The 27,423-nt window shown below is 40.0% G+C and overlaps 1 protein-coding gene and 1 long non-coding RNA gene across 2 annotated transcripts in view; one reads left to right on the top strand and one right to left on the bottom strand.

Annotated features, from left to right (window-relative positions):
* The window catches only part of fbn1 (fibrillin 1), a 245,076-nt gene that overhangs the window by 203,004 nt on the left and 14,649 nt on the right, over positions 1 to 27,423 (bottom strand). The window contains exons 3-4 of the mRNA XM_062963593.1: positions 8,351 to 8,433; positions 5,707 to 5,805 (exon numbers count right to left, since the gene is read on the bottom strand). Coding sequence (XP_062819663.1) covers positions 5,707 to 5,805; positions 8,351 to 8,433 — 182 coding nt within the window. The remainder of the gene's footprint in view (positions 1 to 5,706; positions 5,806 to 8,350; positions 8,434 to 27,423) is intronic.
* LOC134293988 (uncharacterized) lies at positions 9,249 to 25,607 on the top strand. The gene is made up of 2 exons (XR_010000957.1): positions 9,249 to 9,782; positions 23,135 to 25,607. It is a non-coding gene; the product is annotated as an uncharacterized LOC134293988 (long non-coding RNA).

The following is a 27,423-nucleotide window of genomic DNA, read 5'->3' as shown; positions in this document are numbered from 1 at the left end:
TTGGGGGGCCTGTAGTTTTGTTGTTTTGCCCGCTGCCCTGATGCCATCACCCTTTTATATATATAGATGACATTATAATATGATCAATATTATATGTATACACAATATATTATATTATTAGGATTGCACAGTATTAGTAAATTAAAGAAGAAGACAATATTTAAAAATAAAAACAATTTTAACCAATATACTGTGTAAACCTATCAGGATTTCAATGGGAAGTGTGGGCCTGCTTCTGGCCAACGAGATAGTCAAGTTAAGAAGGATTGTTGTTGTTGTGCCTTCAAGTCATTTCGGACTTTGGGCAAGCCTAAGTCTAAAACTGAGGGCAAGGGCCAGGTCAATTACCTTGGAGCCTTAGTTTGGGGACCCCTGGTATAGATGCACCTCCAGACTGCCTCTCAACAAAGCCACTTCAACTAGATTGCGCACCATATGTCTGCAAATCTGCAAACTAAATCGGTGGAATCTATATATCCCTATCTAAGTCATAGAGCAAGGTGAGCTTTCAAATGTAATGTTCCCATTTGGCTTTATGAAGTCTTGGGAAAACAGAAGGGATTAGAAAGCACATAGGAAATGATATCATCCATCAGGCGGGGTAGGAACTGAAACCACAAGCTGATTTCATTGAGAGCCAAGCATGCCAAAAGCCAACTTCCATTCCCACATTATGACCAAAACCATTTAAACACTCGAAGATAAAGAAATGTAACCATAGCTGAAATAAGGGAGTTATTGTTACTTCCTCAAAAGAGAGACCGAGGACTCCTTTATCTTTGTTTTATACACAGTTGTAGAATGGATTCCCCCTTCTGAATTTGCATATGTTCCAAAGCAAATTGCTTGTATGTTATCCGTCAAACTACATAACGTAAATTATCATTTTCAGTTAAGGTTTTGGTGGGATGGAGCCATTAATGCAGTAAAAAAGGCTTTATTTGTCACATTTTGGAAAAGCATTAAACACATTTTTTAAATCACTAGCTGTGCCCGGCCAGGCGTTGCTGTGGCAAAGTGGTGGTGGTATTGGTTAAAAATTGTTGTGTAAATTTTTATTTGACGTTATTTGCCATTTTTTTATTAATTTTATTGTAAGTTATATTTTATTTACTATATTTTATTATTTTCTTGTATTATTTTTAGTTATTTTCTGTTATTATAGTATTTTATTGTATTAATTTTTAGTGTTTTTTATTATTTTTTATTGGGTTGCTAGGAGACCAAGTTGGAGGAGCTTAGCCTTCTAACTGGCAGCAATTGGATAAAAGCAATTATTCCTCTCTCTCTAATTAGGACTTTATTTTTCTTTTCTTTTTGTTGTATCAACCTAGAGGCGTGGATGATGGGTTGTGTTGTCAAATTTCGAGGTTGGGGGGCCTGTACCTTTGTTGTTTTGTGGGTCGCCGTGATGCCATTACTCTTTTATATATATAGACTAACTGTGCCCGGCCACGCGTTGCTGTGGCAAAGTGGTGGTGGTATTGGTTAAAAATTGTTGTGTAATTTTTATTTAACATTATTTGTATTTTTTAATTAATTTTATTGTAAGTTATCTTTTTATTTATTATATTTTATTATTTTCTTGTATAATTTTTAGTTATTTTTTATTATGGTATTTTATTGTATTAATTTTTTAGTGTTTTTAATTATTTTTTAGTGTTTTTAATTATTTTTATTGGGTTGCTAGGAGACCAAGTTGGAGGAGCTTAGCCTTCTAACTGGCAGCAATTGGATAAAAGCAATTATTCCTCTCTCTCTAATTAGGACTTTATTTTTCTTTTCTTTTTGTTGTATCAACCTAGAGGCGTGGATGATGGGTTGTGTTGTCAAATTTCGAGGTTGGAGGGCCTGTAGTTTTGTTGTTTTGTGGGTCGCCGTGATGCCATCACTCTTTTATATATATAGATAGAAGATGTCAGAAGTGACTTGAGGACATACTACAAGTTGCTTCTGGTGTGAGATAACTGGCCATCTACAGAGACGTTGCACAGGGGACACCCGGATGTGTTACCACCCTGCTGAGAGGCTTCTCTGATGTCCCCGCAAGCTAGAGCTGACAGACAGGAGCTCACTCAGTCTCACGGATTCAAACCGGCAATCTTCATGTCAGCAGTTCAGCCGGCAGAAGTTATTTTTTTCCAAGTTCTGGTTCAAAGATACTACATTTCTGAATAATAGTCACTACAAGACCACATCACAAATGGGGTTCTCCAAAGCATTAGGCCAAACAGTGTCAGAAAACGTTTCTCAGAGATGGATCTGAGTAACTATTTTATATTTCTTTTCCGTTGCTCCCTCTAATATCTATCCTCCAGAATACCCCACTTCCTTATGACCCTGTTTCGCTGTGGTTTTTATTCTTATGTCTCTCTCACCCCGAGTTTTAACTTAATGTTCATGTGGTCTGCCCTTGTTTTTCATTGTTTCCTTGATTTATTTTGTAATGGATATTATTATTTATTGTATTGCTTATTGTGTTGTGATGTGTTGTTCTTTTATATGCTGTTTATATTGTATTGTTCTGGGCATGGCCCCATGTAAGCCACCCCGAGTCCCCGTGGGGGAGATGGTGGCGGGGTATAAATAAAGTTGTTGTTGTTATTATTATTATTATTATTATTATTATTATTATTATTATTATTATCATCTTTGGTCTAACGCAGTGGGACTCGTCATGTTAATGAGAAAGTGGCTCCACTCCCTCCGTCCCAAAATCCCTTTGAAACACTTAGGGAAGGACTGAATTACTGGAAAACATCTGTGAGGTCTAAGAGGATAAAGGCAGAGGAGGAGCTGGATGTTTTTTGAGAATAAAGAATAACATCGCTGTCTTCACCAGACATGTCTCCCAATGGAAGTCCAAGCAAAGAACAGATGTAAAGTATTAAAGCATCCCAAAGCTGTTGCTTAATTGAAGGAGTGGGGAAAAATTGCACTACACTTAAGAATCTGATTTATCAATGAATCACTGGAGAAGTTTAAGTGCATGAGATTCCATGGAAAGCATTCATATAGAAGACTGTTCTGATGGGGACATGAATGAATAGGGTTTCCAAAGGCTCTTTCTTATGGAGCTTATTTTCCTAGTGAGAGTACAAATCCCACATTCAAAGCGACTTCCAACTTGTTTTTGCTTTTGAACATCCAAGTCATTGTATTGGACTCTAGATCCTGATCATAACCATTACACAGAAGAAAATAAACTACAGTAGAGTCTCGCTTATCCAACATAAATGGGCCGGCAGAACGTTCGATAAGCGAATATGTTGGATAATAAGGAGAGATTAAGGAAAAGCCTATTAAACATCAAATTAGGTTATGATTTTACAAATTAAGCACCAAAACATCATGTTATACAACAAATTTGACAGAAAAAGTAGTTCAATACGCAGTAATGCTATGATGTAATTACTGTATTTACGAATTTAGCACCAAAATATCACAATATATTGAAAACATTGACTACAAAAATGCGTTGGATAATCCAGAACGTTGGATAAGCGAGTGTTGGATAAGTGAGATTCTACTGTGTTATATTTCTGTATTCGGTTTACCAATACAGGAGCTGTGTTGTAGAAGGCCAAAATCACTGGGTTGCTGTGAGTTTTCCGGACTGTATTGCCATGTCCCAGAAGCATTCTCTCCTGACGTTAAACCCCACTTGCCTAGTTTCCAACAGACCTCACAACCTCTTAGGATGCCTGCGAAACGTCAGGAGATAATGTTTCTGGAACATCACCATACAGTCTGAAAAACTCACAGCAACCCAATACAGGAACTGTTAGAAAAGGTAAGAGAGAAACACTTCATCCAATGAAGGTGGCTCTTTTTAATAGGCTGGTGGCAATTTTAATCAGTCTACTTTGATTTGATATTTTGTGCCCCCAGTGGCGCAGCGGGTGAGATCGCTAAGCTTCTGAACTTGCTGAGCGAAAGGTTGGTGGTTTGAATCTGGGGAGCAGAGTGAGCTCCCACAATTAGCCCAGCTTCTGCCAATTTACCAGTTCAAAAACATGAAAAAATGTGAGTAGATCAATAGGTACTGCTCCAGCGGGAAGGTAATGGTGCTCCATGCAGTCATGGAGGTGTCTAATGGTAGGGTGTCTATGGACAACGCCGGCTCTTCGGCTTAGAAATGGAGATGAGCACCAATCCCCAGAGTCGGTCACGACTAGACTTAATGTCAGGGGAAAACCTTCACATTTACCTTTTACTTTTATTCATTGATGCTTCCAGAAAATATCCAAGTGCATATAACAAAGAGTTGTAATACTGACTCATACAACATTGTGAAGCAACCATAATTTTGGAAGTTCACAGTATTTATTTTGTCTAGAACTGGGAATCATTCCTTTTTCTATATGGCATTTATAATGACTTAACATGCACTCTTTGAATAGGAATTGATGCAGACTCAACAACACTGGGATTGCCATATCACTCAATAGTAATTAATTCCAAACAAGTAAAAACTAGATCATTTCACCCACTAAAAGTCATCTCTGTCTGCTTGTAGTGATGGGTTACATGCCTTGGGAATATCCGCAAGCTCCCCTTTTTTATTGTATCATAAGTGAATTGAGAATATACTGAAAGTCGCTTCTGATATGAGAGAATCGGCCGTCTACAGAGACGTTGCCCAGGGGACGCCCAGATGCATTACCATCCTGTGGGAGGCTTCTCTCATGTCCGTGCATGGAAGCTGGGGCTGACAGATGGGAGCTCACCCCGTTGAACCGCCAGCCTTCAGATCTTCAAGGGATGTTTTGTATCTTTACATGGTTTTATTGTATGTATGCGTAAGTGTGTACATATTGTATGTTTTACATGTTTTGATATGGTCAAAAGTGACTAATCAATAAAGAATTGAAAAAAAGTTCTTCAAGTCAGCAGTTCAGCCGGCACAAGGGTTTAACCGAGAGGTCATGAGTTCGAAGCCAGCCTGGGTCGGGATGAGCTCTCGACCTTTAATAGCCTAGCTCGCTGTTGACCTAAGCAGCTTGAAAGATAGTTGCATCTGTCGAGTAGAAAGTTTAGGTACCACTTTATGAGGGGAGGCTAATTTAACTAATTTACGACACCATAAAAACTTCCAGCAGCGTGCGGAAAAGAAAGAGGAAGTACTCCATCAAGGACTCGGTGTCACAAGTGGACGATGAAGTGGCAGCTCCCCCTGAGGCCAGAATTGAGCGTATCCTCAGGAAAATGTTAAATTGTCTGTGTGTCTGTCTATATGTCGTATGTCTAATGGCATTGAATGTTTGCCATGTATATGTGCGTTGTGAACCACCCTTCGAGGTGAGAAGAGCGGAATATAAATACTGTAAACAAATAAATAAATAAATAAATTGTGCGACCACGACTCCATCAATTTTTTCTTGTGTCTCTCAATAACCCAGCCTGCCATTTCCAGTTCTAATACAAACAATGCAATTTTTTTCCCAGGAGGAAGCATTTAATGATTGGCAAGGCAATTGCTATTGCTGATACATGTATGGTATTGGTTAATTTTAATCTAACCGTAAGGAATGTCTGCAAGCGCTAAAACCCAGCTCACTGATCCTGCCCGAGTTGTGGTACATGATTAATAATGAGTCAACGTTTCATTGTCTGAACTACCAATTTACCGTCAAACTGAAATACACGATAATGCCAGTTCAACAGCATGAGAAGAAATGGAGAGCCTGGCTTTGAAACACATACCTGATTTGGAGCCACAGGACGGGGCAATCTGGCCGCTTGGACATGTGCACATGTTCGGTCTTGAGCAAAATCCATCTCCACAGGAATGTCTACAAATTGCTGCATTGAAGAAGAAGAAAAAGTCCCAAAAGATATGAGCAGAGAAAGAAAGTTTAAAAGAATCAACATGAATAGCGACAGGCACCCAATGCTACACGTGGGTTGGGCTGATACGTTGCAGTAAGCCAGCATCCTGTGAATAATATGCCAATGGGATAGTGGCCGGTTTAGCTTGGATAAGTGAGACTCTACTGTATAAATAAACAGGACCTCAAGATTGAACTTCAAAGACTCTGGCAGAAACCAGGGCAGGTGGTCCCGGTGGTGATGGGCACACTGGGTGCCGTGCCAAAAGATCTCAAGCCGGCATTTGGAAACAATAGACATTGACAAAATTACGATCTGCCAACTGCAAAAGGCCACCCTACTGGGATCTGCACGCATCATCTGAAAATACATCACACATTCCTAGACACTTGGGAAGTGTTCGACTTGTGATTTTGTGATACGAAATCCAGCATAATTATCTTGTTTGCTGTGTCATAATAATAATAAAATAATAATAATAATAATAATAATAATAATAATAATAATAATAATAAACTTTATTTATACCCTGCCACCATCTCGGGGCGGCTTACATGGGGCCATGCCCAGAACAATACAATATCACAGAATATAAATAAAACAACAAATCATAACACATTAAACAATACAATAAAAGATAATATACACTACATTAAGCAAAATCAAAAGAACAATAAAACCAAGAGCGGGTCCTACTGAATTTGGATCTCGAGTTAAACAAAACATAGTGGGAAGGGAACGTGTGGTTTTGTTGACCCACTTAGTGAAAGACAAGAGCCTTGTTCTGAACAATTCATAGTAACCTGCCTTACTAGGATGTGCAAGTGCAGCCATATAATTCCCACAATAAATTTCAATGTTTGCAAGTCTACATTCAAGTAAAAACAAACAGGCATGTTGCATGTTGCACAGACTGGAAACGGCCATGCTATCTCAAATGTATTTTCATCTCAATCTCTCAAGCAGCTCTACTTCCGAGTTACTGTGAGTTTTTTTTTTCGGGCCATACATTATTCACAAAACACACTGGGACCCACATATTAAAATTTCATTTTTGTTGGCCGGCCAGAATCCTAAAATAACACACAAAACAGCTCTTTTCCTATTCAAAGCAACACAGCTGAGAATTGCATATTTGGAATCAATTGGGGTAAACTGTGGAGGTGATGCAGATATTTGACCTGAACGGGATCTTGTTAACAGCTTGGTTATTTTAATTTCTTTTTTAACACGGGTTGTAAGTTGTATGTACAGTAGAGTCTCACTTATCCAACATAAACGGGCCGGCAGAACGTTGGATAAGCGAATATGTTGGATAATAAGGAGAGGTTAAGGAGAAGTCTATTAAACACCAAATTAGGTTATGATTTTACAAATTAAGCACCAAAACATCATGTTCTACAACAAATTTGACAGAAAAAGTAGTTCAATATGCAGTAATGCTACGTAGTAATTACTATATTTAAGAATTTAGCACCAAAATATCACGATGTATTGAAAACATTGACTACAAAAATGCGTTGGATAATCCAGAACGTTGGATAAGTGAGACTCTACTGTATGTCTATGTGTTAGATGTTTTGATACGGCCGATGGGCTAATCAATAAAACGTGATTTGATTTGATTTTTACTGTGAGTTTTCCAGGATGTATGGCCATGTTCCAGAAGCATTTTCTCCTGACATTTCGCCCACATCTATGGCAGGCATCCTCTGAGATTGTGAGGTCTGTTGGAAACTAGGCAAATGGAGTTTATATATCTGTGGAAAAATGTCCAGGATGGAAGAAAGAACTCTGTTGTCTGTTTGAGGCAAGTGTGAATGTTGCAATTGGCTGGCTCGATTAGCATTGAATGGCCTTGCAGTTTCAAAGCCTGGCTGCTTTTTTCTTGGGGGAATCTTTTTTTGGGAGGTATTCACTGGTTTCCTGTCTGGAATTCCCCTGTTTTCTGAGTGTTGTTCTTTATTTACTGTCCTGATTTTAGAAGTTTTTTTTAAAAAACTGATAGCCAGAGTCTATTCATTTTTATAGTTTCCACCTTATGCTTGTGGATTTCAATGGCTTCTTTGTGTAGTCTGACATGGTGGTTGTTAGAGTGGTCAAGCAATTCTGTGTTCTCAGATAATATGCTGTGTTCAGGATGATTCATCAAGTTCAACAAAGGAGTCCCTCAGGCAAGAAGCAGCCAGGCTTTGAAGCTGCAAGGCTACTCAATGCTAATCAAGCTGGCCAGTTGCAACATTCACACTTGCCTCAAACAGACAAGAGTTCTTTCTCCTACCCTGGAGATATAAACCCCACTTGCCTAGTTTCCAAGAGACATCACAACCTCTGAGGATGCCTGCCATAGGTGTGGGAGAAACGTCAGGAGAGAATGCTTCTGGAATATAGCCATACAGCCTGGAAAACTCCCAGCAATCCAGGGATTCTGACCATGAAAGCAGCCAACATATAAACTTTTTAAAGGTTGAGTTGGCAATTCATTTGGCTAAAGAAAAGAGTGAAGACAACCACTTACGGACTATGCACTGGTTTCCACCAGGTAAAGTTTTCCACCCGGGACAGCAGTAGGCATTGTAACGTGATCCGCATACGTTGGGTCTACAAAAGAATCAAAGGGGAAGAAAAGTACATCAATTTTTAAAGTTTTCACCATATGAATTCTCCTGGGCATTTAAAAAACTGCTTTAGTGCCCCATGCCTTTGCACTCTCATCCCACTACTGGTATTTTTATTTGGTGGCAGACACAAATTCTGCAGCCAGTTTACCTTGGTTACATATTCCACCCCTTCAGCTAATACGAGGCTTATCCAGAAAGTACATTACGTTTTGGAATTAAAAATGAACAAAGTATAGGAGAAAGCATTTACCATATGCAGTTGAAAGCCAGACCCAAATACCACATCTCACGTAGTCGCCATTCAAATCTAGACACTTACCATAGCGATGAAGGAGCTTTGCAACTCCTTCCCCACTAAATTCTGCCGCTTGCTTCCTCAACCACTTGTTTCCAACAATGGGGGCGTGGCTGGCAACACAGCATTTTATTTATTTATTTATTTATTTACAGCATTTATATTCTGCCCTTCTCACCCCGAAGGGGACTCAGGGCAGATCACATTACACATATAGGCAAACATTCAATGCCTTTTAACATAGAACAAAGACAAGACAAACATAGGCTCCAAGCGGGCCTCGAACTCATGACCTCCTGGTCAGAGTGATTCATTGCAGCTAATTGTAGCTGGCTTGCTCTCCCACCTGCGACACAGCCAAGGCGCAGCGTTTTGGCGACGCTGCGCAGCTGCAGGAAGGGGTGACCGGCTGGTTGAGGACGCAAGCGGCAGAATTTAGTGGGGAAGGAGTTGCAAAGCTCCTTCATCGCTATAGTAAGTGTTTAGATTTCAATGGGGACTATGTTGAGAAGTGGTATTTGGGTGTGGCTTTCAACTGCATATGGTAAATGTTTTCTCCTATACCTTGTTCATTTTTAATTCCAAAACGTAATGTACTTTCTGGATAGCCCTCGTATTTTATTATCATATCGCCGTAGTGTTTTATATTTTAGCAGACCACACACTGTCCTCATCGTGTTATTTAGTGGGTGGTTTAGAAGTGCAATAGAGCAAACAAACCAATAAAGTCATAACAGTCTTAAATTAGGGGCCAGCTGTTGCCGGAAGAGACGCTCCTTCGGATCCCGGGCTTGTGTCCCGACTGACCCGTCTGTGACCTTCTTTCGAGGCACAAAGATTGCTGCTTCCATTGCAAGACCGCAGCTCGCTCCATCAAAAAGAATAGCTCAAGCTCTTGCAAAAGATTAAAACACTCGCTGTAACAGGTCCCATTGTGTTCCAGCAACATCCTTCACAGTAAGAACACCACAAATACATCTGAAATTACACTCTTATCAGCGCCAAACACCACAGCAATGCTCCATGCCAATAAGGTAGGTAAAGGTTTTGTACCCATGTTTCCTGCTTAGGGAAATGAGATTTTATCAATAGTGAGAATAGTATTTATTGCTAACTACCAGTGGGAAAAAATGTAATTTGCAATCAAAGGCATGAAGAAATTACTTTATAGATTGGTATAAAGCAGGGGTCCTCAAACTTTTAAAGCAAAGGGCCGGTCTACAATCCTTCAGACTGTAGAGGGGCCGAATTATCATTTGAAAAAAAATACGAACCAATTCCTATGCACACTGCACATGTCTCATTTGTAGTGCAAAACAACAACAACAACAACAAGAGAACAATGCAATATTTAAAAATGAAAACAATCTTAACCAACATAAACCTATCAGGATCTCAATGGAAAGTATGGGCCTGCTACTGGCCAATGAGATAGTCAAATTAATTAGGATTGTTGTTTGTTGTTGTTGTTTTTGTTGTTGTTGTGTACCTTCAAGTCATTTCAGAATTTGGGTGAGCCTAAGTCTAAAATTAATTATTTCTTTACTTACTACATTTATTTACTACATTTATATTCCGCCCTTCTCACCCCGAAGGGAACTCAGAGCAGCTGTATGTACATACAATATATTATATTATTAGCATAGCACAATATTAGCATTATACATTACTATATTGAACTATACCACTATGCTGTAATACTATATGTAATATATAACATATAATTAATATTATTATATGGTATTATTATTAGTATTATATTGTATAACATTATAATATTTTTATCAATATTATATGTATATACAATATATTATATTATTAAAACTGATATAAAAATGTATTATAAAACTGAGGGTGGGGGCCAGGTAAATGACTTTGGAGGGCCGCATCCGGCCCCCGGGCCTTAGTTTGGGGACCCCTCGTATAAAGAGTATATTTTGACCTAAACTGTGGCCTATATTCAATTCCTTGTCCAAACTTGAGTAGACCCATTATTTAGTTGCTTAATGTGGTCAAAACATCAGGAGAGAATGCTTCTGAAACATGACCAGACAGCCCAAAAACTCACAGCAACTCCTTTATTGTGTTTCATTGAATCTATGGTGCTGTCGAATCTAAGGCGCACCCCGTTTTGAAGCTTCAATGAAATATGATATACATTAGAGTCTCACTTATCCAACATAAACGGGCCGGCAGAACGTTGGATAAGTGAATACGTTGGATAACAAGGAGAGGTTAAGGAGAAGTCTATTAAACATCAAATTAGGTTATGATTTTACACATTAAGCACCAAAACATCATGTTATACAACAAATTTGACAGAAAAGCAGTAATGCTACATAGTAATTACTGTATTTACGAATTTAGCACCAAAATATCACGATGTATTGAAAACATTGACTACAAAAATGCGTTGGATAATCCTGAACGTTGGATAAGTGAATGTTGGATAATTGAGACTCTACTGTATGTCATATTCGATTTTAATCAGGCACTTTGCACTACTGCCCAGCCTTTTTTATTATCTTGTTTTTATTTGGTGGTTTTACTTACTATTATATTATTGTAAATTGTTGGTTTGAGCTGTGTAATTGTTAAATGTAAATGATGTTTTATTGTGTTTGTACTTTTAATTTGTGTATTGTAGAAATTTGGGCTTTATTGTAGCTACAATCCTCTCTCTCTGCTTTCAACAGGAGCATAAATATCTGAAAATATCCAAACTCTTCATTGTGTTGTCGAAGGCTTTCATGACCGGAATCATTAGTTCACTGTGAGTTTTCTGGTCTGTCTGGCCATGTGCCAGATGCATTTTCTCCTGACGTTTCGCCCACATCTATAGGAATCCTCAAGGGTGTGAGGTCTGTTGGAAACTAGGCAAGTGGGGTTTATATATCTGTGGAATAATGTCCAGGGTGGGAGAAAGAACTCTTGGCTGTTTGAGGCAAGTGTGATTGATGCAATTGATCAGCTTGATTAGCACTGAATAGCCTTGCAGCTTCACACCCTGGCTGCACCCTGCTTGGGGGAATCCTTTGTTGGGAGGTGTTACCTGTCCCTGATTGTTTCCTGATTGAAATTCACAAGCATGTAGACAATTTCAACAGAATGGAGGAAATCATTAAAATGAACAAAATCTGCCTATCAGTATTTTTAAAAAATGAGGACAGTAAATAAAGACTCAGAAAACAGGGGAAACAGACAGGAAACAATCAGGGACAGCTAACACCTCCGAACAAAGGATTCCCTGGGCAGAAAGCATCCAGGCTTTGAAGCTGCAAGGCGTTTCAATGCTAATCAAGGTGATCAATTGTAATGCTAATCAAGGTGATCAATTCACACTTGCCCCAAACAGAGAAGAGTACTTTCTCCCAAACTGGACCTTTCACACTTGCCTAGTTTCCAACAGACCTCCCAAACTCTGAGGATGCCTGCCATAGATGTGGGCAAAACGTCAGGAGAGAATGCTTCTGGAATATGACCATACAGCCTGGAAAACTCACAGCAACTCCTTTATTGTGTTTCACTGAATCTACAGTGCCATTTTCATTGACTATGTATCCCTGAAGCCTATATACATTGGAACCAATATCAGACTTGGATAACTTTTGTGTTAGAGCTGTGGCTCCTTTTCATTTTGTCTGGTACTGCCAAATTGAGCTTTGTACGGGGAACTTTAATAATACTATATGCTATTTGGACATATTTTCTTTGTACATAGACCATCTTGTGTTTGTGTAGAAAATAGACCTTCACATTTGGGAGTTGTAGTTGCTGGGATTTATAGTTCACCTACAACCAAAGATCCCCTTGATCCCCACCAATGATAAAAATTGGGCCAAACTTCCCACACGGAACCCCCATGACCAACAGAAAATACTGGAGGGATTTGGGTTCCTACGATCATGAGAAATATAAATCCACAACCTCTGAGGATGCCTGAGATGTGGGTGAAACGTCAGGAGAGAATGCTTCTGGAGCATGGCCAGACAGCCGGGAAAACTCACAGCAACCCAGTGATCCCAGCCATGAAAGCCTTTGACAACACATTGAATTATTATTCTAAATCAGGGGTCCCCAAACTTTTTAAACAGGAGGCCGGTTCACGATCCTTCGGACTGTTGGAGGGCCGGACTATAGTTGGCCACCGAGCAATAATAACAACAGCAACAGCAACAACAACAACAATAATAAAGAGGGTTGGAAGAGACATTTTGGGCCATTGAGTCCAATCCCCTTCTGCCTTTGTGCGCCAAAAGCACAAGCAAAGCACCCCTGACAGATGGCCACCCAGCCTCAATGTTAATAATAATAATAATAATAATAATAATAATAATAATAATAATAATAATAATAATAATAAAAAAAAGAGGGTTGGAAGAGACCCCTTGGGCCATTGAGTCCAATCTCCTTCTGCTTTTGTGCGCCAAAAGCACAAGCAAAGCATCCCTGACAGATGGCCACCCAACCTCAATGTTTAATAATAATAATAATAATAATAATAATAATAATAATAATAATAAAGAGGGTTGGAAGAGACCCTTTGGGCCATTGAGTCCAATCCCTTTCTGCCTTTGTGTGCCAAAAGCACAAGCAAAGCACCCCTGACAGATGGCCACCCAGCCTCAATGTTAATAATAATAATAATAATAATAATAATAATAATAATAATAAAGAGGGTTGGAAGAGACCCCTTGGGCCATTGAGTCCAATCCCCTTCTGCTTTTGTGCGCCAAAAGCACAAGCAAAGCATCCCTGACAGATGGCCACCCAACCTCAATGTTTAATAATAATAATAATAATAATAATCATAATAAAGAGGGTTGGAAGAGACCCTTTGGGCCATTGAGTCCAATCCCTTTCTGCCTTTGTGCGCCAAAAGCACAAGCAAAGCACCCCTGACAGATGGCCACCCAGCCTCAATGTTAATAATAATAATAATAATAATAATAATAATAATAATAATAATAAAGAGGGTTGGAAGAGACCCCTTGGGCCATTTAGTCCCATCCCCTTCTGCCTTTGTGCGCCGAAAGCACAAGCAAAGCACCCCTGACAGATGGCCACCCAGCCTGAGGGACTCCTTTGTTGAACTTGGTGAATCATCCTGAACACAGCATATTATCTGAGAACACAGAATTGCTTGACCACTCTAACAACCACCATGTCAGACTACACAAAGACGCCATTGAAATCCACAAGCACAAGGTGGAAACTATAAAAATGAATAAACTCTGGCTATCAGTTTTTTTAAAAAAAAAAAACTTCTAAAATCAGGACAGTAAATAAAGAACAACACTCAGAAAACAGGGGAATTCCAGACAGGAAACCAGCTAATACCTCCCAAAAAATGATTCCCCCAAGCAAAAAGCAGCCAGGCTTTGAAGCTGCAAAGCCGTTCAATGCTAGTTTAGCCAGCCAATTGCAACATTCACATTTGCCTCAAACAGACAACAGAGTTCTTTCTTCCATCCTGGACATTATTCCACAGATATATAAACTCCATTTGCCTAGTTTCCAACAGACCTCACAATCTCAGAGGATGCCTGCTATATATGTGGGCAAAATGTCAGGAGAAAATGCTTCTGGAATATGACCATGCAGCCTGGAAAACTCACAGCAACTCCTTTATTGTGTTTCACTGAATCTACAGTGCCATTTTCATTGACTATGTATCCCTGAAGCCTATATACATTGGAACCAATATCAGACTTGGATAACTTTTGTGTTAGAGCTGTGGCTCCTTTTCATTTTGTCTGGTACTGCCAAATTGAGCTTTGTACGGGGAACTTTAATAATACTATATGCTATTTGGACATATTTTCTTTGTACTCCTGACAGATGGCCACCCAGCCTCAATGTTAATAATAATAATAATAATAATAATAATAATAATAATAATAATAATAAAGAGGGTTGGAAGAGACCCTTTGGGCCACTGAGTCCAATCCCCTTCTGCTTTTGTGCACCAAAAGCACAAGCAAAGCATCCCTGACAGATGGCCACCCAACCTCAATGTTTAATAATAATAATAATAATAATAATAATAATAATAATAATAATAATAATAATAATAATAATAATAAGGGTTGCAAGAGAAGAAGAGACCCCTTGGGTCATTTAGCCCAACCCCCTTCTGCCCTTGTGCCGTGGGGGCCGGATAAATAGCTTCGATGGGCCGCATCTGGCCCCCGGGCCTTAGTTTGGGGACCCCTGTTCTAAATCATAAGGCAAAGTAACCATGATAGTTTTCTTCCTGACTCTGTTACTTAATGGGCTAGATAGTGTATGCTTCACGCTCTCTCCAAGCCATATTGCTGCCCACAAGCTTCTCATTTCTCTGCCCTATTGCAGTGATGTCCAGTCCTTAATGACGCAGCCCTGGTGCTTTGACATTGCCGCATTGGGTCTTTCCGTCATGGGCTTCCAGGGCCATGCTGATTTGAGCTGACAGCCGGGCATTGTTCTCTCTGTTATGAATTCTGCAGCAGTTGCGCCCTGTGCCCATGTGTATTAGAGAAGCTCCCTGGTTTTTCTGAATGGAATTTATGCGAGAGACAGCTATGAGTGAGCAATGGAAAAAAGGAGGGAGGGATGGCAAACACTTCTGAGAACGATTGAAGGCAACATGAAAAGCTATGGAATTTGGCCTTGCTAGCCATAATTTTCATCCTATAAGATCCATAGAACAACATTATAGTTTTGGATGGGTCAACAATGCTTTTTAGTAGCATTGATAGCACCTGGTGGTGACGCTGCTGGATTTGCAGACCGAAAGGTCCCAAATACAAATCCCGGGAGCGGAATGAGCGCCCGCTGTTAGCCCCAGCTCCTGCCAACCTAGCAGTTCGAAAACATGCAAATGTGAGTAGATCAATAGGTACTGCTCCAGCGGGAAGGTAACGGCTCTCCATGCAGTCATGCTGGCCACATGACCTTGGAGGTGTCTATGGACAATGCCGGCTCTTCGGCTTAGTAATGGAGATGAGCACCAATCCCCAGAGTCAGTCACGACTGGACTTAACCTCAGGGGAAACCTTTAATAATAATAGTAATAATAATAATAATAATAACTTTATTTTTATACCCCGCCCCATCTCCCTGAAGGGACTCGGGGCGGCTTACATGGGGCCTTGCCCGATAAAACAATCAAATATCAAAACACAGCAATAAAACAATTATCCAATAAAAACATCAATTACAGTAAAAACAATCGTTAAAATCGACATAAAACACACAATATTAACACAGGAGACTAACCTTTACCCATCCATAACAGTGGCAAAATGACAGTTTTGAAGTAGCAACAAAAATCTCTCTCTATATAAAAGGATAATGGCGTCGCTCCACCGGGCAAAACAACAAAACTAAAGGCCCCCCAACCTAGAAAATTGACAACACAACCCCTCATCCACGTCTCTACGATCTTACGCTCAACAAAGGATTCCCCCCCCCCTCAAACAGGGAAACACCCACTCTTTGAAGGTCCAAACCCATTCGGTACTCATCACTCTCTCATCTCAAAACACAAAATAAAGAGCAACACTCTGAAAACAAAGGAATTCCATGCAGGAAACAATCAGGGCCACCTAACACCTCCCAACAAAGGATTCCCCCTCTCTAAGACACCGAACCACCTAAAAAAAAGCCACAGCAATGCTAGTAATTTTATGGTTGGCCATCCCCAAAACATGAGGAACTGTATTAAAGGGTCACGGCATTAGGAAGATTGAGAACTACTGCTATAGAGAAAGAAAGAGTTTGCAGAAAAGCCCACCCGCTATGATAGGATATTCTGAAGAAGGATCAACTTTTCAGGGAACTTCAGAACACAGTAGTGGTATCTGTAAAAGATGCAACCCAGGAGAAACTGGGCAGTTGGGCTCTCCTAGTAAGAAAAGGAAACTTCGGTCAGCTTAGAGGAAGCGCTGGTCAGGCCGCCCTGCCCCTGCCATGAACTAAAGAGAAACCAAATTCTGGGCAAAAAGAAACCCTTTGCCCATCTGTCCGCTCCCTGAGGAGCCCAGCTGCAAGCGCCGCCCGAGGCAAAAGCATTCCACCCGGAGTCCTGGCACTTGCGGGCGAAAGCTGGCAAGTGTGGGAACTGAATAAATTAATGCAGAGAGGCTAGACAGAGTGGGAAGAGCGTGTCTGGGAAGGCGGCACAGCAAAGACAGAGAAAGCGCGGAACAGATGAAGCCTGCAATGGAAGCGGTTCTGCTGTTGAGTAAAGGATGTACTGGAAACGTATTTTTTTTTAAAGCATATATACATGTGGAATACTTCAGAGGGATCTGGCGTTGACGCGTGGCCACAAAATAATACTTCTTTTCCCCAGCAATCTTGGTTTGGTCTCCACCTTTGGAAAGATCAAAAGGTTGGAGCTAACCCAAACAGAGCTGACTCTTCCCTGCGGCCACTCACTTGACTATTTTAAACCAACCAATTGGCCAGAGATTAAGGTCTTTAAAAAGGAGAAAAAGAAAAGTGTGAGGCTTTGCCCTTCTGCCACACACTACAGACATGGGAAATTAATAGGACTACTCTGTTTCCCCGAAAATAAGACAGTGTCTTATATTAATTTTTGCTTCCAAAGATGTGCTAGGTCTTATTTTCAGGGGATGTCTATGAAGAAGAATTCACATTTATTGTTGAACAAAAAAATCGAACATTTACTATATACTGTACAGTAGTTGTTATCACAAACCAGCATAACCAAACTGTGTCTCCTATCAAGAATTTTTTGTTACTACCATTATTTCCATGTACAACAATCTATGGTACATATATTTACCGATCCTGCATACTCTGGTGTTTTGTTTGGCGGGCATGCTTCCAAACAAAAACTTTGCTAGGTCTTACTTTCAGGGGAGGCCTTATATTTAGCAATTCAGCAAAACCTACACTAGGTCTTATTTTCTGAGGATGACTTATTTTCGGGGAAACAGGGTAATCAGTAGGACTGATTGGGTTGTTGTATTCTTTCGGGCTGTGTGGCCATGTTCCAGAAGTATTCTCTCCTGACGTTTCGCCCACATCTATGGCAGGCATCCTCAGAGGTTGTGAGTAGGACTGATTGTTTCCTGTCTGAAATTCTCCTGTTGTCTGAGTGTTGTTCTTTATTTACTGTCCTGATTTTAGAGTATTTCAATACTGGTTGTCACTGTGTTAAAGCGCTGAGCTGCTGAACTTGCAGACTGAAAGGTCACAGGTTCGAATGTGGGGAGCGGAGTGAGCGCCCGCTGTTAGCCCCAACTTCTGCCAACCTAGCAGTTCGAAAACATGCAAATATGAGTAGATCAGTAGGTACCGCTCTGGCAGGAAGGTAACAGTACTCCATACAGTCATGCCGGCCACATGACCTTGGAGGTGTCTATGGACAACGCCGGCTCTTCAGCTTAGAAATGGAGATGAGCACCAACCCTCAGAGTCAGACATGACTGGACATAACGTCAGGGGAAACCTTTACCTTTACTTAGTCAGATTTTGTTCATTTTCAAGAAGCAAGCAGCAGCTAGGCTTTGAAGCTGCAAGGCTTTTCAATGCTAATCAAAGCAGCTAATTGCAACATTCACACTTGCCTCCAACAGACAAGAGTACTTTCACCCACTCTGGACATTATCATACAGATATATAAACCTCACTTATCTAGTTTCCAACAGACCACACAACCTCTGAGGATGCCTGCTATAGATGTGGGTGAAACTTCAGGAGAGGATGATTCTGGAACATGGCCATACAGCCTGGAAAACTCATAGCAATCCAGTACAGTAGAGTCTCACTTATCCAACACTCGCTTATCCAATGTTCTGGATAATCCAAGCCATTTTTGTAGTCAATGTTTTCAATATATCATGATATTTTGGGGCTAAATTCGTAAATACAGTAATTACAACATAACATTACTGCATATTGAATTATATCAAATTTGTTGTATAACATGATGTTTTGGTGCTTAATTTGTAAAATCATAACCTAATTTGATGTTTAATAGGCTTTTCCTTAATCTCTCCTAATTATCCAACATTTTCGCTTATCCAACGTTCTGCCGGCCCGTTTACGTTGGATAAGTGAGACTCTACTGTAATTGCAACATTCACACTTGCCTCCAACAGACAAGAGTACTTTCACCCACCCTGGACATTATCGCACAGATATATAAACCTCACTTGTTTAGTTTCCAACAGACTTCACAACCTCTGAGGATGCCTGCTATAGATGTGGGCGAAACTTCAGTAGAGAATGCTTCTGGAACATGGCCATACAGCCTGGAAAACTCACAGCAATCCAGAGATTCGGGTCCAAATTGCAAAGTCATTCTACAACAAGATAGTACTGTTAAGAGTGCCATGTCTGAAATGACTATCCTTCCTTGCTTGCAGTTGAGAGGGAAGCAAACTATGGATTTAATCAAAACAACTTGTCTCTTTGTACTAATTGCCTTTCTGTGCATTACAACTGTAAAACACATTGTTTTTGTAATTGCAATAATTGCACTATGATTAGGGAAAGAAGTCTGGCTCTCATGCCACGATGACTGAGAGTAATAACATTCTGGAGAGTCTGAGAGCCATTTAACGTAAACAGCGTTACACAAGAAAGAAACAGCAACATAGATGTGAAACCGGATTGGGCTCTCTTGACAAGCACAAGGATGCCTGCCCATAGACAGCTAAACAAATGTTTGTTTTATAAAGGAGGTGGTGATTGCTTCTCTGTCTCCTAAAACCTGACATATTTTTAAACACAACATATATATTTGCCATGAGAAATGGGTCTTTTGTGATTTATCATCAGCCTTTCCCCATTCCACCCTTGCCTTGCATGTTGGTTTTTAAACAACAAGATATATTTCTACATGTTAATCCATTGGTTAGCCCAAATTAAACGCTAGCCATGATATCATTTTGCTAAAGATGTGAACAAAGCAGAGCAATAGTTTAACTTGTCAATATGGCACATTAAGGCCAGATCTACAATGCCGTGTAATCTAGTTTCTGAATCTACTAACTCCGGCATGGGCAAACTTTGGCCCTCCAGGTGTTTTGGACTTCAACTCCCACAATTCCTAACAGCCTACCGGCTGTTAGGAATTGTGGGAGTTGAAGTCCAAAACACCTGGAGGGCCAAAGTTTGCCCATGCCTGTACTAACTTAAAGCAAAGCAAAGACCACTAGCATTGAAGCAATGCTTCTATGCCATCAACTCCACTTGTCTGAATGCCTGATCACCATCTCCCAAAGCAGTTACTATACTCCCAACTTATGAATGGCAAACGTAATGTTGGTGGACAGAAAAAGAGACATAAAGATAGGCTCAAAACCAACCTTAAAAACTGTGGCATAGACACTGAGAACTGAAGGTCAGCTGTGACCAGTAGTGCTGTAGAATTCGAAGAGGCATGAATGGAGGGCGAAAGGGAGAAACGTGCCAAGAGGAAGGAGTTTTAACTAATTTACAACATCATAAAACTGCCAGCAAAACACGAGGAAAGGAATGAGGAAGTACAGCCACTAGTGGACAGTGAAGCAACAGCTCCCCCTTTGGCCGGAATCGTGAAGCTGGAAAAAAATGTTAAATGCCTCTGTGTCTGTCTATATACAGTAGAGTCTCACTTATCCAACATAAACAGGCCAGCAGAATGTTGGATAAGTGAATATGTTGGATAATAAGGAGGCATTAAGGAAAAGCCTATTAAACATCAAATTAGGTTATGATTTTACAAATGAAGCACCAAAACATCATGTTAGACAACAAATTTGGCAGAAAACATAGTTCAATACGCAGTAATGCTATGTAGTAATTACTGTATTTATGAATTTAGCACCAAAATATAATGATATATTAAAAACATTGACTACAAAAATGCGTTGGATAATCCAGAACGTTGGATAAGCGAGTGTTGGATAAGTGAGACTCTACTGTATGTTGTTTGTCTGTTGGCATTGAATGTTTGCCATATATGTGTTCATTGTTGTTGAAGTGGGAATGATTGTATATAGAGTTGTTTAAATGTAATTGAGTTATAGTGTTGCAATGTGAGATGAAGATTGCATCATGCACTGTCTGCTGTCCACTATGCGAGTGTGTAAAGAGTTAACTGTGTATTGCATCAGACAGCAGAGGTGGTTATAAATAGCTCCCTGTGTTATCTCCTCTGCCCTCTGCTCTCTGCATCTCTGAACTCTGTCTGTATATATTGTCTTGAGAGTTTTCCGTTTGTTAGTAAACCTTTTGTAGATAGCCAAACAGGCCTCAGCCTCTTTATTGGTGCCAGTGATTCTTCATTGATCTTCCACTGCATGTGTGTTTATCCAAACCGCGCGCTCTGACAATTGTAATCCGCCCTGAGTCCCCTTCGGGGTGAGAAGGGCGGAATATAAATACTGTAAATAAATAAAAATAATTAGTGTCAAGCCAAACCTGACCTAGACCACCTTCCATGTCTTCACTGCAGAAAAACATAGATAAAGAATAGGTCTCCACAGCCACCTACCCATCCACCACCAAGACACTACACTTGGAGGGCCATCATCCTCGGGCTACAAGGGATCGCCTAAGTAAGTATAACTTTAACTTCACGAGGTCTTGGTACACACTTTGAAGATCTCAAATTTCTGGCAAACTCATATGGAAGAAAGCGGTTTTTCAGTTATCCTGGCCCCAAGTCATGTAGGGCATTCTAGGTCAACGGCAGGACATTGAATTGAACTCAGGAGCCAAATGGAAACCAGTGCAGTTTTACAAAACCTGTGTTATATTATGGTCTTTAAAAGGGAAATCTAACACCAGTCTGCTTGCTGCATTTTGGGCCAAACACTTTGCATTACAGTAGGTTAGGATGCATCGGTTAGCTGAGCCGATTCAGGCTTTCCCACTTCGAGAGCATCAAAATCCAGGATGGCCAAGAATATAATTAGGATTTTCACTATTTGATTGTGAGAATCAAATTGTCACCCAAAAGACACTGCGGTCTTCTTTCTTCCACTACGACCCTTGAGCCCTTTTCGGCTTACTCTGTTTCACTGTTGCTTTTGTTTCCATGCCAAATTGAACACAAAACGTGCCATTGGGTTGAAATAGTGTAGTTGGAAAGCTGATACCTGATTAGTTGGGAAAATGGAGAGAGAGAAATGAGATCCAAGTTTTGCGCTGGGGCGAAGGAAGTGGAATTAAAATATATAACATGAAGAGAAATCCTTGCTGAAACTTTTTTAAAAGGTTGAAATATTAAAAGGAAAGGTTTTCCCCTGATATTAAGTCCAGTTGTGTCCAACTCTGGGGGTTGGTGCCCATCTCCATTTCTAAGCTGAAGAGCCGGCATTGTCCATAGACACCTCCAAGGTCGTGTGGCTGGCATGGCTGCACAGAGTGCCGTTACCTTCCCGCAGAAGTGGTACCTATTGATCTACTCACATTTGACAAGTGAGGTTTATATATCTGTGTGATAATGTCCAGAGTGGGTGAAAATACTCTTGTCTGTTGGAGGCAAGTGTGAATGTTGCAATTGGTTGCTTTGATTAGCATTGAAAAGCCTTGCAGCTTCAAAGCCTAGCTGCTTCTTGCTTCTTGAAAATGAACAAAATCTGACTAAGTAAAGGTAAAGGTTTCCCCTGATGTTAAATCCAGTTGTGTCTGACTCTGAGGGTTGGTGCTCATCTCCATTTCTAAGCCGAAGAGCCGGCGTTGTCCATAGACACCTCCTAGGTCATGTGGCCGGCATGACTGTATGAAGCGCTGTTACCTTCCTGCCAGAGCGGTACCTACTGCCTGGGTTGCACTTTGCCTGGGTTCTATGAATGAGTCTCCAGTGTTAATATTGTATGTTTTATGTTGATTTTAACGATTGTTTTTACTATAATTGATGTTTTTATTGGATAACTGTTTTATTGCTGTGTTTTGATATTTGATTGTTGTATCGGGCAAGGCCCCATGTAAGCCGCCCCGAGTCCCTTCGGGGAGATGGGGCGGGGTATAAAAATAAAGTTGTTGTTGTTGTTGTTATTATTATTATTATTATTATTATTATTATTACTGATCTACTCACATTTGCATGTTTTCGAACAGCTGGGTTGGCAGAAGCTGGGGCTAACAGCAGGTGCTCACTCCGCTCCCCGGATTTGAACCTGCGACCTTTCGGTCCACAAGTTCAGCAGCTCAGCGCTTTAACACGCTGCGCCACCGGGGACCCCTGATGAAAAATGGCATATAATTATTGACCCATGTGGAATCACTGTGTCAGATACAAGGAGCAAAGCAAAGTTTGTGTTCAGTATCTGTTGTTGTTGTTTGTTATCTGACAGGGTATTTGTGCAGTTAGAGAAATATGTCTTTGCAAAACCTTGCCTTCTGAGCCTTTAATCTCTCCCTTGTTGCCTTGATTTAGGACTATGAGAATTGTGGCATCCTGCCTCAGTTCAGCAGGAGAAAAGAAAAGAAAAATCCTGAAAGGCAGAACAGCTCTGCAGATGAACTGGGGATTCTGCAGCTGTGAGGCCTGGATGGAAGTCAGGAATTCAAAATGACATGCAGCAACGCCAAGCGCTTTCCTGACCTCAGCTCCGATCACACTGAGAATGGCCAAATACGGTAACTGATATTACTCAACACCGAGGGGACCTCTGCAAAATGTTACAGAAACTTCCTAGCGATGTCTGGGAAGATCTCATCCAGGCTGACAGAGGGGTGCCATTCACACTTTCGATGGATACAGAAGAGCTCCTAAGGCGCGCCAATATTAAAACCAGCTCTGACACAGCATCAACACCTTTTCAATCTAATCAGCATATGTGCTTCAGAGAAATTCCAACCATCACAGTATGACTGAAATATTTCAATTCCATCTCGTACGGCTTCCAAAATTCTTGCAGCTTGTCATATTTCCAACCAAATAGTTTGCGAATCATAACATGAAATAGTACTATTCTTTCCACACAATATATGCATCTACAGTGATACCTTAAGACAGTGATGGCCAACCTATGACATGCGTGTCAGCACTGACACGCCTAGCCATTTTTGCTGACACGCTGCATGCAGATTGATTGGATGACTATGTCTTTTGTGGCCAAATTCGGTCCGATTTGGTCCAGTGGTTTTGTTGTTTACTCCATGGGAATTATGCACATTACATTATCATTATATCATTCTATTATTATTCTATTTATTTTAATTTTTTTGCCAACACCTTTCCCATTTCTCCAGGCTTATGGTGTGTCCGAACTCCCTTGCCCAGGTGGTCATGTTTTCCTTAATATAAACCTCTTCAGTTGCCCAGATCAACAGCTGTTGGTATAACATTTTGATAATTTTCTTTTCCATCTTTAAGATTTTATCCCATGTTGTCTCATTCCTCTCAAATCCTGTCTGATAGTCTATTTTAAAGCCTTCCCTAATCTGCCAATAATTTAGCCATGTTACAGATGGTTCGAGTTGTTTTACTTCCTGGTATGATTTTAACCTTATTCCATCATTGTCTGTTTTTGTCAATTGTTTGTATGTTAGCCATCTTTCCCTGGGAATCTCCCTCATGTGTTCTGCCTCTAAACTAAAATATACATATTCAACACAGCTAAAGGAAAGTTGGTATAATATTTACTTCAGGTGGTATATTACACCAGAAAAACTGGCAAAAATGAACAAGAATAAGAATGGGGACAAGTGTTGGAAATGCAAGAAAGAGAAGGGAGATCTTTTTCATATGTGGTGGGGGTGCAAGAAGGTAAAAAGGTTTTGGAGAGCAATACAGAAGGAAATGGAGACTATACTACAAATGAAACTTGCACTGAAACCAGAATATTTTCTGTTAGGGTTAACGGACTTCTTCACGGACACAAATAATGAAAAATTGTTTATATACATGATAAGTGCAGCCGGAATTACGATGGCAAAACTCTGGAAAACAGCGGAAACACCGTCGCTAGAACAATGGACTGTGAAATTGATGGACATTCAAAATATGGACATATTAACACAGATAATTTCAGAAAAAACGGACACAAAAACAGACTGGGACAAATTAAGTAAATTTCTCAAGGAAAAACAGAAAAATGGAAACATAAAGGAAGAAACTGTGTAAGAAAAGACACTCTTAGGTTACCAGAAAAATGTTCGGGAGAGAATTGTGATAATTAAGAATTAAAATACTGAGCAGGGGATCTGGAAGATAACCAGGAGAGAGGTGGGAGGGCCGCGAGACAAGAGGGGGGTATATTTTATGGTATAGGGTGGTTTTGTTTTGTTTTTTTGGGTTTTTTTGTTGTTGTTTTTTTATGTGATCACATGTGGCTCTCCCCTTTTATTGTACCACTAAAAATCATAAATAAAAGAGGAAAAAAATTATTATTCTATTATTATTGTAGTACAGTAGAGTCTCACTAATCCAAGCCTCGCTTATCCAAGCCTCTGGATAATCCAAGCCATTTTTGTAGTCAATGTTTTCAATATACTGTGATATTTTGGTGCTAAATTCGTAAATACAGTAATTACATCATAACATTACTGCATATTGAACTACCTTTTCTGTCCAATTTGTTGTATAACAGGATGTTTTGGTGCTTAATTTGTAAAATCATAACCTAATTTGATGTTTAATAGGCTTTTCCTTAATCCCTCCTTATTATCTAAGTTATTCGCTTATCCAAGCTTCTGCCGGCCCGTTTAGCTTGGATAAGTGAGACTCTACTGTATATTATTATTACTATCATGTTATTATTATATTATTCATTATTCATGACTACATTGAAACTAGAATAGAGAGAAATCAGCGTGGAAACTGCAAGAGGTACCATAGATTGTTGTACATGGAAATAACGGTAGTAAATACTTTTTGATTTATTAAATACAGTTATATATTACAATTATACATTTTTGTTATTTAAACTATACCTATTGCGAAATTATGGGTTTTTTCTCAGTGACACACCACCCAAGTCATGCTAGGTTTTTTTTTTTGGTGAATTTTGACACACCAAGCACAAAAGGTTGCCTATCATTGCCTTAAGACCTCATAACCTCTGAGGATGCCCGCCATAGATGTGGGTGAAACGTCAGGAGAGAATGCTTCTGTAAACATGGCCAGACAGCCCAGAAAATTCACAGCAACCCAGCAATTCCGGCCACGAAAGCTTTCGACAACGCATTGATACCTTAAGAGTTTAATTCGTTCCGTGACTGAGCTCTTAACTCAAATTGTTCTTATCTCAAAGCAAATTTCCCCAATGTTATGAATCTGATCCAGTCCCCTGGATCTTTGCTCACTGTGAAACAAGGTCAGGTTAAGAACTAAAAAGTAAAAAAATCAGATACTTTCCAGGAGTCATAATGCAATATGATGACCACCAACACCAGATTTTGAGTTAATAGGTTTTTAAAAAAAAACTAATACAGTAGAGTCTCACTTATCCAACATAAACAGGCCGGCAGAACGTTGGATAAGCGAATATGTTGGATAATAAGGAGCAATTAAGAAAAGGCCTATTAAACATCAAAATAGGTTATGATTTTATAAATTAAGCATCAAAACATCATGTTATACAACAAATTTGACAGAAAAAGTAGTTCATTACACATTAATGTGATGTAGTAATTACTATATTTACGAATTTAGCACCAAACTATCACAATGCATTGAAAACATTGACTACAAAAATGCGTTGGATAATCCAGAATGTTGGATAAGTGAGACTCTACTGTATAGATTAGCCCAAACACACAATTCCTCCTTCCACTGAAGGAAACAGAAATGGTAGTTTTCTCCGGCTGGATCTACACTGCCCCATATCCTAGGATCTGATCCCAGATTATCTTATCCCAGATTATCTGGCAGTGTAAACTCATATATTCCAGTTCAAAGCAGATCATCTGGGATCCCTCCGCCACCAGATACATAAAATTCCATGTATCTTATGGACTTCCTATGTGCCTCATGCACAGCTATAAAGTATGGAGTGTATTGCTTTTGATGTAAACGCAGATGATAGCTCTCTGTAGCTTCACCACCAAAAAATGGACATAATAGTGACCCGATTGATCTTAAAAGGATACTGCTGCCAGGCTGCTCCCTCAAAGACGTTCAAGTGAGATGTACACAACACAAACAAGTCACAATTTGTCCCGAGCAAACAAGAGAGAATACCAAAAAAAAAACCACGTTGCAGAGTGGCACTATGCCAGGAACACAAACAAAATGATCTTGATTAATCAATAGAAGTTACATATTCTAGACAAACATCACAAAAGTGATAAAGGCACTATTGAATAAAATGCTAATGGCTTTCACAAATCTTCTAAAACCGAAGCTTCTTTCTACAAAGACTTTTAATGCTCAAGCTCCTCTGTCTAGCTCAATGGTCCCCAACCTGTGTGGACCACCAGTGGTCCCAAAAAAACTAAAATATGGTCTGCAGCCTCACAGTTACTACACCATTGCAGTATCTCGTGAAACCCTTTTATAGTGCCGAGGCAATTGAGATGTTGGGAGGGGAGAGGCTGACCATCCATGAAAAGCGTAACAAAAAGCCTCCTGACTGCTGCTTCTCCTCCTCTGAACTCCATGACTCTAAGCTGAAGTTGACACAGTCAAGGGAACCACATATTGGGTTGCTGTGAGTTTTTCGGGCAGAATGGCCATGTTCCAGTAGCATTCTCTCCTGCATGGAGTGCCGTTACCTTCCC

This window comes from Anolis carolinensis, unplaced genomic scaffold (assembly GCF_035594765.1).
Source record: "Anolis carolinensis isolate JA03-04 unplaced genomic scaffold, rAnoCar3.1.pri scaffold_11, whole genome shotgun sequence".
Lineage (NCBI taxonomy): Eukaryota > Metazoa > Chordata > Lepidosauria > Squamata > Dactyloidae > Anolis > Anolis carolinensis.
The sequence above is the reverse complement of the archived record's forward strand: the minus strand, read 5'-3'. Positions and strand labels throughout refer to the sequence as shown.